Source organism: Epargyreus clarus, unplaced genomic scaffold (genome assembly GCF_041222505.1).
Source record: "Epargyreus clarus isolate Ecla_fem2 unplaced genomic scaffold, WU_Ecla_fem_2.2 ptg000009l, whole genome shotgun sequence".
NCBI lineage: Eukaryota > Metazoa > Arthropoda > Insecta > Lepidoptera > Hesperiidae > Epargyreus > Epargyreus clarus.
In genome coordinates this window covers 1,610,377-1,623,725 of record NW_027332217.1, presented here as the reverse complement: position 1 = coordinate 1,623,725, position 13,349 = coordinate 1,610,377, and the positions used below count along the sequence as shown (strand labels likewise).

Here is a 13,349-nt window from a genome sequence, read left to right as displayed (position 1 = left end):
GTATTAATTATGTAAAAAATCTTTGGTTAGTGATTAGGTGATTACATATATATTTGGTAGGAGTCTTTACTAAAATCACAATGATATAGGAACATTCATTTTCGTAAGACAAATATTAAAATTGTGCAAACTTTGTAGAAAAATAAATTTATATTTTTTACAAAGATTCAACATATTACTGTTTAATTTCTTATAACAGTTTTAAGAATAAAACTGGAAAAGAATAATTATATTTATGATCAATAAGTTAAGTGATTTTGTTCATGTACTATTTTTTAAACATAATGCATTCTTTAGTTAAAAATTCTAAATATCACAAAATATAAATATAATTTTGATACAAAAATATAATAAAAAACCTTACATTATTTATATATTAATTACATTTATATATTAATTTCCGTGAGACATGGAATATCATTCATTGGTATTATATAAAGCATTTCTTTTTTATTATTTTTTGTCAACCTATAAAATGCAAATGCCTTATCAATTAATTAGTACATAAATTAAACTTTAATACATTTAACCCAATATCCAATTAATTTATAATAATTATGAAACGATAAATTATCATTATGAAAAACAATTATACTGTGACAAGTCTACAGTACAACTTATAATTCTTATCAGTGCAAGCATGAATCAATATTATGTACTTTTCATGCAACAAACACCTTTGACCTTTTATCAATTTCTCATTAACATAATTATCAAACTGCGACCTTTAGTTTTGTAATCTAAACCATATAAACTTTCTTATAATTAAATAATGCAAATATTTTTAATGAAATAAAGTTACATTATGATTAAAAAATGCTAGCATTACATTTAAACAACAAAGGAAATCAATGAAGAAATAATATATTAAAAATGCATTAATTTTACATATTATGGAATGCAATATGTAATATGAATAACATTGCACAGAAACAAGGGACTGAATAATTATAAGAGATTTTCTAGTCAGCAATTTTTTTATTTTAAACTGATTATTTAATTGTTGTAATTTATTGCTGCTTCCAAAAGCATACAATACAAAATAATGCAGACAACAAATAACAAATTGATATATTAAAAATAAAAACAATGGTCCCTCATCTATCTTATAGTATTTTCATATGATTATTCTCTATTGTCTATATTGCCAAGTGTATATTTCTTTTCTATATAATTATACATACAGCACTATAAAATCTAATCGACTGGTTTATATACTGGACTACTGCTGACTTTTTCCAACACTAATTTCACTACAGAACTTAAATCACACAGTAACTAGTAAATTACATTAATGACACAATTACCATGCTACACACTCACGGCACAACACATTCACTATCAGATACATTTCACATCACTTGTAAGTAACTTCCATGCATGTGAAGCATGGTGTATGCATGCATGCTACGCATGTGCGGGCAGAGCCAAGCGGGTGAGCCCTCTACCGCGGACGGCCACGGCGCCCAGCACGCGGCCCATTAGACCGGCGCGTGGGACCACTTCTTCCACTACTGGTGGTTTCTCTTTACCTGGTGCATAAAATAGGATTAATTTTATTTATGTATTTTAATGTAATGGTCAATAATAGAATAAATTGATGTAAGATGTAGGATTTTGTGTTGTGGAAGCTTTTTATACTATGAAAAATTACACTTATCTAAATCTCAAAACATTAAAATGTTACTGACTGAATATAAAGACAGGAATTATGGAGGACATTCTAATCACGAAATTTCTGCCACTTTATGTCACATAAGCACTACCAACAGGGGAGTACTACCAATCCAATAATGCCATAAACTTAATAAGACTGCCCTGTTTTATTAAACTAAAATGTATTTTCATAACTTCACTCACCAACTAAATAATCCAATATGAGTCCTTGCAACTCTGTGTCGGAAGGGTCGGGCTTCGCCACCAGTCGCAGCGCAGGGCTCCCGCAGTGCTGCGCGCTCGCTACCAACTGGGCGGCGCTGTCCCTCGACCCTATTAGTAGCCCTCTCGCCTGGATCTTATGGTCGGGGTGGATGCGCCACCAAGCCGCTCCTGCATGGAAAGGTTTCTAGTGAGTTTGGCTGCCAGTTTCTATTATTGATTGCGGAGGTATCATTTATATTGCAATCAATAACAGATTTAATTCCTTTTTAATGAACTACCCTCCCCATTTTCCATGTATAGTATTATGTTGTAACAAAGTGTGGTCAGATATTAAATGGATGATTGTTAGTGGCATGCATTACACTAATGGGAAATATAATTTCCATGGAATGTTCCTTCTTGTATTTAATGATGACTGATTTAATTAATCTGATAGGGACACTCATCCTAGTAATTTGTAAACTACTCGACATTGAAAAAATAATTTACCTGATAGGCACATGACACTCATAGCCGTACTTAGTAAACCATTTAGCCATAAAAAGAAGTTTAAATTCTGTATAAATTACTATTATGTAAGTTCTATGGAATCTTAAGAAGAGTCACCTCTGACGTAGTTGAGAGCGCCGCTCCAGTCCCTAGCGCGGGAGCTGGCCCAGCTGCTTCCCGCCGCCGCTTCGCTCTCTGCCAGCCAGCGCTCGGGGAAGTATGGCCACTGGGGAGCATCATCATCAACATTATAAAGCCCGCTCCAAATTCTCGCAAGAATGTGGAACGCGAGTGTGAAGCACGAGGAACGAGAATGTGGATTCTGGTTTCTAGCAAGATTCTCGCGACGATTTCAACTGACGATTTTAATCTTATGAATAATATATCTTCAATTTTTTCCACTAGTGCAGCGCATCAGATTGGGCGATAGCTTCTTTATTGCAGAGGTGTTTTTTTATGACATAACAGCTTAGTAATAATATATTCAAAATTCAAAGCCTTCAGGGACTCAACCTCTATAGGAGCTCTGGCTAGACATCTTCACATCACAGAATGTCATGCAATTCACCAAAATATTGATAGATCATAGAAGATTTGGAAATACAAACCTGTATAAAATGCAAGACCCGATCGCAGAATGCGGCAGGAGGGTACTGCCAGAATAGATTAGGGTGTGGAGCCCCAACCACCACAAATTTATTTATTAGGGATCCTTGACAGTGTGCTAAGTACCTGTAAGATGAGATTTCATATAAAAATATACAATATTTGTATTATAATATAATGTCCATTTATGGTTAAACTGTGGAAAATATTATGGTCTTCACACTTACAAATTTATATTTATATTAAGAGTGTTAAGTGATAGTCTGTAATTAAATGAATATGATTTTATATACTAATTATTCAATATTCATCATGTGTATAGTAATAAATTTAAGTTATGTATTCTAAGTTTTCTATGAACTTTTCAAGGTTACCAAAATTGTTACTTATTTATAACCCTTTCCAAGTTGGTAAGTATGTACTTATGATAAGCCTTATTTGAATAATTGGAATCTTTATATATTTTTTATATATATCCTATTTCTATAAGTAGATAACATTTAGAAAGGGCATCATCATAGTTTACATAGTAAATAAAATATAGCCCAAATTTTGTAAGTAATCAATAGATAATAAAACATCTTTGTAAGATAAGACATTGACTCACCAAGTTACCATGCCCCCAATACCGAAGCCAATAACAATGGCCGGACGGCTATCTGACACACCTAATGCATCCATCAAACCGGCTAACTCCTCAACAGTTTGAGGTGGAGACAGATCACTTCTGCTACCACCCTCACTGCCACCGGTGCCTCTCAGATCTAAAGTGACTACATGATGACCGGTGTCGACTAGTCTCTTGATGACAGATGACCAGGATGGCACCCACATGTTGGAGGTGTCCGGTGCATCTCCAAGTATAAGAACCAGTTGTCCTGTCTTTGGACCAGTTTCCACATAGTGGTATTTTACTCCCTGAAAAGTATTAGGATATTATAATAGTTGCAGTGATTCATTGTAATGTTATTATTGTTGGAATTATAAATTTATCTTTCATAAGATTAAAATAGCAAATGATCATATATAAAAGGATCTCTGTTAGAAGCAGTTCACAGATATGTTGGTACTGGTGATGACTAGGGAACCAGGTTTGACTCAGACCAGACAGAGCTGTATCACAAATTAATGAATTTAAATTTCTTTTGTGGGTTTGAGACTATATAATTATGCTTGAATTTGTGTTTTTTCATAGCTTTCATAGAATAAGTATTGAAGGTACTAAGAAAATAGAAAAATATAAATTTCAAATTACAATGTACCCTCTAATATTTACTTCTCAAAAATTAGGTACTCTTAAAAGACTTTACTGTAAATACCTGACTAATTTAGGACAGAAATTTTAATTCAAACAATAATAGTAAAGAAACATACCATAATCTTAATGTAGCAATGAACTCCGACAGAGGAATCCACTGTTAATTCGACCGGCGGCGTATTCTTCGCCCATTTCCTGCGATGCCCTTTCCATAACCTTCGTACCGCGAGTTGTAGCAGTTGCCACAGTCCAATGAAGATGCACTGCAACGCCAGCTCCACTGCAGGCCATCCTGACACCACTTGCAACACTTTGTGGCTTTTTGCACCCATTTAGAAATAATAAATAGCTAACTTAACAATATTCCTATATATTTTAAACGTAAAAGTAATACACGCACGGCGCTTACGTGATCTTTTGTGGCAAACGCATCCTTATCAGTTTTTATCATTCGACATTCGATTTAATTTGAACCAAACGGATGTAGCTGCATCTGTCAAGTGTCTTTGTCAATGAGACAGCGTGTCAAAAGTTAAAATTGTCAAATATTGTAATGTGACTTTGTTCTGTCATGTTGCGAGTTTGGTTTTTGCTACATTGTAAAAAATAATAAGTAATGTTCATAATGAGTGTTTTAGTATTGGTAACGGGTACCTAGTTCATTACTACCTAATAATAGGTATAGATGATAATTAAAGTTGGCACAAAAGTTAGCATATTTTATATGTAATATCGTAACAAGCATGTTATTATTAGCGAGGTATTCCTCCTTCATTTAAAGGAAATCTATAACCTTATGCACCATGCTGTACGTAAGCGCATAAGGAAAAGTTGGTAGAACTCATAATTACTCAGGAGTGACGACGCCTCTGTGATCGGCTTCAGATAGAAACTCTGTTCTACATGGAGTTGGATACTCGTGAGTTCATGAGCATCATGAGACTAACCATTAGCTTGTTTGTTTTAAACTTATAAAAACGAATATATTGGAAAGCAAATATTTTGTAACTACATTTTTTACTAATTTCCTACCACAAGTTCTCTATTAATAGGATGGGAATGCAATCCGCTTTATATAAAAAAAAAAGTTCTTTACTACTCGGTTGCAGTGATCAATTAACATCAGATGGTTTCGAGTGGACGTAACATAAAATAACATAAAACATAAAATAACTCCAGATAAAATGTAAAATGAGAAAATGTAAATGATCATAAAATGTATCTACTTTTACAAGGATTTATATGAATGCTTAAGTTAAAGCTTTGTATTGAAATCTATACAATTTTTCTATCATTTAGGTATATCGCTTTAAGGATAAACTTTTAAAATATATCTGGTTGCAAGTTGTATGTGCTCCTCTTTGTATTATGAATCACCATAATGACAGATAACTTTTAAGTCTATCAATAAGTCGTTGCGAGGCGAATAAGCTCGTCATCCATCAGGCAATGACTACTGAAATAAAATCTTCACTACGCTTCCACACATTGGAGTGACTGATGCTGTTCAGTTGATCGGTTGAACGGTTCCCTACCAGCGAATATTGGTTTTTAACGTTGAACAATTATATATGATATTTGAGTACCTATTAGGTAAGTTATTTTTTTTATTATTTTTAAATAAAAAACAGTTTTCAAGGTTCTTTGTAAATTTCAGCGTTAAATATAACCTCTTATATGATTAATCCTTATTAATACTAACTATCTATTACAATAAACTGATTGCAGTCTTAAACTGCAAGCTTAGAATACGTTGTCATTTTCTCTTTTCACACGCATCCTCAGTCAATCATAAGCTGTCCTACATCACTTGATCATTTTAGAGCGTCACACGATTTATAAGAATGCATTCCAAATTCAAATTGGTCTTGGCGCCAATGTGTAGCCGGGGGTTACTCATTGCTTTTGTCGTAGGCGTCACAAAGTCCTTTGCCTTGCGTTGTGAGCAAATTTAAACGTTACGGCGACTGGCCTCTCGTTATCCCATCGTTAGGCAACATGACTTGCCCTTTCTGCGTTTGTCGTCATTACGAGGCCTGAGTGCCTCCTGTCTCGGAACCTTAATTTGTTTTTAAATAAACCCTTGACCATCGACATCTCGTTCATCTCACAGCCACAACATTTCAACTTATTTTAATCGTTGATGCACTTGTAAACAGATTGAAGTTGATCCGTTGTTAAGATTTCTGTAAAGCCATGAGTAAGTAACTATTGTTGTCATGTATCTAGTACGTAGGAATATTAATTTCATTATTAATTATTACGTTAATTTGATGTTTCAAGTCTCAAGTAAAAATGTTTTTTTAGTGTCGCTAATGCCTTTTAATGGGTAAACAGACATCAATTTACTTATTCTTTATTCAATTAAGAGTTATAATAATAACTAGGTACCAACACAGTCAATTTTTCGCAGTTTGTATGAAAGTTGTACCAACTACATAGATTAGTAAAGATTACTCACTCCTAACAAGAAAATGTAACCAGTTTTAAGAATTGAAATAGTTGCGTAAAAAAGTTTTGCCACGTCTCCGTGCTAAAATGTCCCTAAAATATTTGAAATAATTATTTACTTATTATGTAAATTACGCAGTATTCGTTATTTATTCGTAAATCTTCTCTAAAAATGTTTTTATTTGTCAAGAATTAAAAAAAAAAAAACTTACTAATAAGCCGTTTGTGGCTTCATTCAATTTCAAGGCGGCGAAGTATCTTTACTAATCTATGACCAACTATTAAACTATTACTCAGTTTGCTTACCCAATATCATATTTAATAACTCAAAAATGTAGTTAGTGTTAATGTAATGTCTAAGCAGGCTCTTAGGTATTGAAGAGGCGTCTTAATTGTTTGATGACTTTATTGTTACTATCTTAATACTGAGCTTAACCTAACTTATATAACTATGAGTCCTACACACACTACACCTCCGGGGGTTATTTTAAATAAAATTTTATTTATAAATATTTTATTTTTACCACAAATTTGGTAGGTGTAATGCACGTTAAGGCCTCTTTAAAAAAATAAAAAGAATATACATAAAAATCTTATGTATAATATTAATTAACGTTTACTAATAATTGAATATAAAAAAATACATGAAAAAAAAGCCTTTCTTATGTTTCATATTTTATGTTTATAGATTAATTAAAAAATACTTATTCTAAACGCGTTACAATTGTCTTATCCGGTTTAAAGTCATATCCGTTCGGTTTTATTCAAGATAAAATTAAATTATTTAAGTTTAAGTCAAATTCAAGTTTAAGTGTACACTTGTTATATCCAGTAACATTTATATTCATAATTAGGTATAAGAACATATCATTCATATATTCATATTCATATCACATAATCATATAAAGTAAATACCTACTTTATGCATTTGCTTGAATTAACCATGTGGCCTATAGTCAAATCGAAGCATCAGTCATATTTGTAGGTAGGTAAAATCCTTGTACTACATTACACATATTTTTATTTAATTAATTAGGCAAACATTTTACCTTTTATAATAATTTTTACTTAATATTTCTTATTATATTATTAATCCCTTCATATCTTTATTACATTATTGATCATTTCATATATTTCACTTCCTTTCTTATTCGTTACATAACTTCATTAAGTTTATGATAATCCTTCCATAATTCCATTTCTTTCACGAAGACGTCTCGCGTACATCATGATCAAGATAACGGTTTCTTTATAATAATTAAAACTCTCTCTATAACATTCAAATATCCTTTCGATCCATTTCTTTCACGTATACGGCTCGCGTAACTACATGATCAAGAAAATGTAAAAGGCATACTTCTCAATATATATTTTTTTCTCAATTCTCATTATAGTCCTAACACTCATCTTTCAGTTTCTTTCCATCTACTTCTTGCACGCAGATGACTGCAGATCATGCAGCGTGAAGATATTCTGCCTTAACCAACAATAAACATTAACTAACAATCGATATATTTCATCAGTATATTAGGTATCTTCTTAATTTTCGAGGGATCAATCTCGATCATTACCAAAAATACTAATTTACAGAAGAAATCCATAAAAAAAATCCATACAAACGATCCATTTGTAAACATTCATCCATTCCTTTGTTTCCAAACATAACATTTTGTTTTAGTCTCAAATCATATTTAATATCATCATAATCATCTTTACTATTTATCTAAGTACTCGTTACATACACAAAATAACAATCAATAACATATAACAGTCTATGAGTTTAAGCTAGAATCAAATATCTAAGAATGTAATGCAATTAGAAACGGCGTCGGTATTGCATCATTATTGCAATCCGAACCCAAGAACATTCCATTCCCGTAAAGGATGGGTAACATGAATCGTAACACGTTTTTGGTAGTCAGCGATATAGAACAAAGAACGAAAAGACTAGTATTGCTACCTGGTTTGCTCGTTATATTACAACATTACCTTAATTGCTAAAACAAAATTTACCAAATATGATTCAATAATAAAATAACACGCAATTTAACTTTAAACAAATGACATTAATACTATTACTGTAAGTATAATAATGATACAAAAATAACAATCAAATCAATTTACGTATACGAGTAACAGGAAATTAATTTACTTTATATTTAATTTAAATACTTGTACAGACTTAGAGAACTTATTACTTTAATTTAGTTTATACTATACGATTCATATTATACCTGTTGTATATGATGACGCAACCTTTAAGTTGTTTTTCGTGTCACGATGATTTTTGTGCCGTTTTCTTACGCCAAGAGTTCTCCGAAGGGCTGGTCCCCGTTCACAGTAAAATTTCTGGTCCGGTGTCCTTTGATGATGTAGATAGTCTTCTTTTGGTAATTACTTCACTCTTTTCTTCCATGACTGTTTTATGACGATTGATGGGGTCGACGACATTTTTCAGTTCCATAATATTTTTCCTCACGATGACGATGTGGGTGATCTTCTTCCATACTTTATTTTATTCAACTTCCTTATTTATACTGAATTTCTTCTTTCTTCATCTTCGTTTTTTTTTTGTGATCTTCAACGTTAATTTCCGGTGCAAATTTTACTCATCTTCTTGTTTTTTTTCTTCTTCTATAATAGATTACTTTTTCATCTTCGATCTTCATTTTAATTTGTTTTTTAATTCTTCTTATTATTTATTCTTCATTTTGAACGCCTCCCGGTGCGCGTGCAACGTGGCAGCGCCACACGCGCACCGGACTGGCAGGGTCGCCATGTAATGTCTAAGCAGGCTCTTAGGTATTGAAGAGGCGTCTTAATTGTTTGATGACTTTATTGTTACTATCTTAATACTGAGCTTAACCTAACTTATATAACTATGAGTCCTACACACACTACATTAATATGAACCATATCTAGCTTTAACGTCCCAGGCTAGAGTTTGGAAGTGCTCTTATTTGGCGCGCGGGTCGTAGCTTCATTACGCCGACGGAAAATTGACTTCGTTAGTGCAAGTGTAGCGTTGCACTATTTAACGAATCTTATGCACGAGGTACATTTACAATGCATATTTTAGACAAATGCATCGTATATATTATTTTAGGAGGTTTCAACATTACTATTATTTCCCATTCTATATCGTTTCTGATATAGATTTGCATGGGTGGTAGTGATAGCCATAGATAAGTATATATCTTACCGCCTTGTAATTGACGGAATCCATTAAATGACTTAAACGGCTGACAATGCCGACGTGCGCAGTTAAGACAGTCGAAGAAATATCGTTTCATTCGTAAATGTTGTAAAAACTACTTTTTTTTTAATTTTTTTCAAACAGGAAAATAGATGAGAGTGACAATTGTCAAAAGGTTACTTTTTCTTGTTAGGAGCGAGTAAGCTTTACTAATCTATGGTGATAGCTTACTATCAGGGGAATCACATACTTATATGGTACTTAATTTTTATAAACAAAAACTACTAATCTATGACAAAAACGATAATGATTAATTAATGTAAACCTACAGTAATGTACATGATAGATAATACTCCGTCTATATTTTTACAAAAAGTTTGTTGTTATTTTTGGGAAGAATTTTGTACATATATTTATTGAATTTCCAAAACAGACAGATAGAATCTTCGGATCTTGGATCCTTTATATCCTTTAGAAATTTTAGTTTGGAACCACAAGCCCGACATGCTGGATTTAATAATTAAGATGTTAAGTCCCCTATGTTAACTTGTGGAGTGCAAAATAACAGCATAACTGTGACTTTTGAAAATTAAATGTTAATTGAGTTTAAACTAGTCAATTCTATAACAATAACTCTAACGTTTATTACCCCCTCTAATTATAATAGAAACGTTACCGTCTACTCAATTCTAAAGCGTAACCGTAACTACTCAATATAACTCAATAACTCGAGTCAATAACAGTTACGCACCCTTATGTCGAAACAAGATGGCGTCATGTCAACTATTATTTTTTCATGAGGCAAAGTCGTAGAGTCGAGAGTCCAATATTATTCCCGCTAAAATTTTAATAATGTTGCACATAGAAAAGAACACAATAGAAGTCCTGGTGTTAAATAATATTGAAAATGAATCTGCGTTGGGGTCCGTAATAGCTATTGCGTCTGTTGCGAGCTCTCTGCGCCCTATAAGAAATCAAAACGATTGGTTTTAGGCATGTGAGTTCAATGGTCATCTTATCATTTTATTTAGAGATTTTTTGAATATGGAATTTACTTATTCCTTTATTTTACCTTCGTATTAATCTTGAATCACAGATACAGCTAAGTGTTATGATTAGAAAATAAGTTTTGAATAAAAAATTACTGGTAGGGTGAACATGATGATGGTGTCAAATAGCAAAGACTACTGTCACCCTGGTATTGAAAAAGCAATATTATTATTAAATAAGTTCCTTGTGGTTCTATTAAAAGGAAATAATGTTATGTCAACATCGCCTACATGCATAATAATATGGCAATTAAACAAAAGTCCACAAAGCTCTATAGCAAGCTTGGCAGGGAACAAACGAAGTTACACAGTCAAGTACGCAACGAGTGGCTCCCTTGCTCAGGCTGTTACCATAACCAATGCTAGAAAAAAGTATATTATATTCAGCTAGTATTTAACAAGCCGTTATTTTTTGCAAGACGTCCATCATACACTCAAGATTAAATTGCAATATAAAAACATTGCTATTATAGTCCATATTATTCTATCTTCTTAAAAAGAATAAAATTAACCGACTCATGCTTCAGTACTTTTAAATTACTTCAGTAGATCTACATATATTAGGTACATATTATACATAAATAAGTTTCTAAGATTACAGCTTATGGAAAGCTATATGTAAAGATATAATAACAAATCAACATAATACAGCGTCTGTAAATTTTAAACTTACTTGTTCATTTATGCCTAGAACGTGTTTTTCAGCATTTTTTTTATGATATTTAAGTTTTCATTTAACTCTGACCAATTTATTATAAAAAATTACCCGTTTCTTTTATAAAAGTCGCACAGAGTAAAAATGCATAATGTGGTTACCAGTCACCGGCAGAGCATACTAATGCAGCGAAAAAGTAAAAAATGATAACGTCAGCTTTCCCGCGTTCATTGCATCTGCGAATTGTTTTTTTTTCCGTTTTAGAACGTGTGGGGAACGCTGATTTGAAAACGGAATTCACAGCCGTTAGTCAGTTAGGCGGAATAAGCTGCGAAATGGTGAGCAGACTTCGTTATTTTTGTAGTCTCTGATTGACGTTCCAGCTAGGAAAAATTGATGAATCTTGTTACGTTTGACCTGAACGAAACGTTTCGGTAGATTAATTTGATTTTTAAGTAATTACCTACATTATTCCTTTTATAATTAACGACAATACAAATAGGTATAGGTATTACCCAATTCTGTTTGTGATATATTACAAAAGTGAGCCCGGATGTCTCAATAAATGTTATAATATTGGTCTGAAAAGAGCAAGTGAGAGTCGATCTTAAGTGTTCCGTACCAAAGAAATAATTTAAAAAAGTACAAAAAAAGATGTATAACAGGTACAACAAAATCTTTCATGATTATTCATAGAATGTGTAAAATGGTTAGAAATATCTCCCTACTTTATTAAATTCTAGGTTTAGTAAACGTAGTGGTTATATTATTCTCTTTGGGTTTAGTTAAGGCCCTTTATGCCTATGTTAGATTCGAGTGCACTTAATTTTGAAATATGTATAATCATTTCAAGACCTAAGATGAACATAAAACCATTTTTTGTGTATATATTGTTGTGTATATGTTATATCATTATATGAAAGGAGCAGGTCAGCAGGCAAGCAAGTACCTTTAAAAACGTACCATATAAATAAAGCATATAAATTTATGATATAAAGGTTTTTAAATTTGATTGAAGAGCCCTAAAATTGCAAACGGAGCCGCAGTGTCGTGTTACTGGCAACGAGACACCATGGTACCTGGGCCATTATGCTCGATAATTTGATAAGTATCCCCATCCTTAGGGATTCCGGCTATTATTCGATTAGCGAATGCTTTCAAATATAATTTTGGGTGTGAAATTGAAAAGGCATCGCCTTTGTATACCCTGATGTGGGTTTGTGGTTAATGTGACGCCTTGCGTCTCGTTTTCGTATCGGTATTTGAAATTTGTTACGATAAAAATACTGATTCAAAATGGCGAAGTATTAATAAAGTTTTGTCAAATAAAAATATTGTTCACAAAATATAGGTACATTCGCCTTTATGTGTGTATAGGAAAATTATAGGTATAATTCCCTGTTCTAGAAGTACCTTTTGTCGATGAACTCTAAACCACCGCCTCTTCTATTTCTGCATCTTTGTAGAAATGTGTTTTAGCTTGAAGGGTTAAGGAAAATAAACTTACCGGAGGATTCAAACTTTAGCCTCAAGAGTAACACCACTTCTGTGACCGACTTCAAGTGGCTTCAACATTTGGGATTGATTTCAGAGGACCATAGGTACTGAGCAGTTACCAGTAAGTGGACTGCATGCTCGTTAGGTACTTCAATTTCATAAAAAGCGTACCCTAATCAGTAATCCCGTCACGTAACCGCGTCGTGTCCGTGTCTCCCCCGCCGCCATTTACATGACAACTGACAGTCCCCGAGGGCTATGTACTGG

The 13,349-nt window shown here is 32.7% G+C and overlaps 1 protein-coding gene across 1 annotated transcript; it reads right to left on the bottom strand.

The window, feature by feature from the left end:
• Window positions 1–78: 78 nt before the first annotated feature.
• On the bottom strand, window positions 79–4,757 carry LOC140744734 (epoxide hydrolase 4). Its single transcript, XM_073076375.1, has 6 exons — window positions 4,351–4,757; window positions 3,584–3,894; window positions 2,979–3,102; window positions 2,488–2,596; window positions 1,861–2,049; window positions 79–1,532 (listed from the first exon to the last, which is right to left on the bottom strand). The coding sequence occupies exons 1-6, from the start codon at window positions 4,564–4,566 to the stop codon at window positions 1,408–1,410; spliced, it is 1,074 nt and encodes a 357-aa protein (XP_072932476.1). The 5' UTR covers window positions 4,567–4,757; the 3' UTR covers window positions 79–1,407.
• Window positions 4,758–13,349: the final 8,592 nt, after the last annotated feature.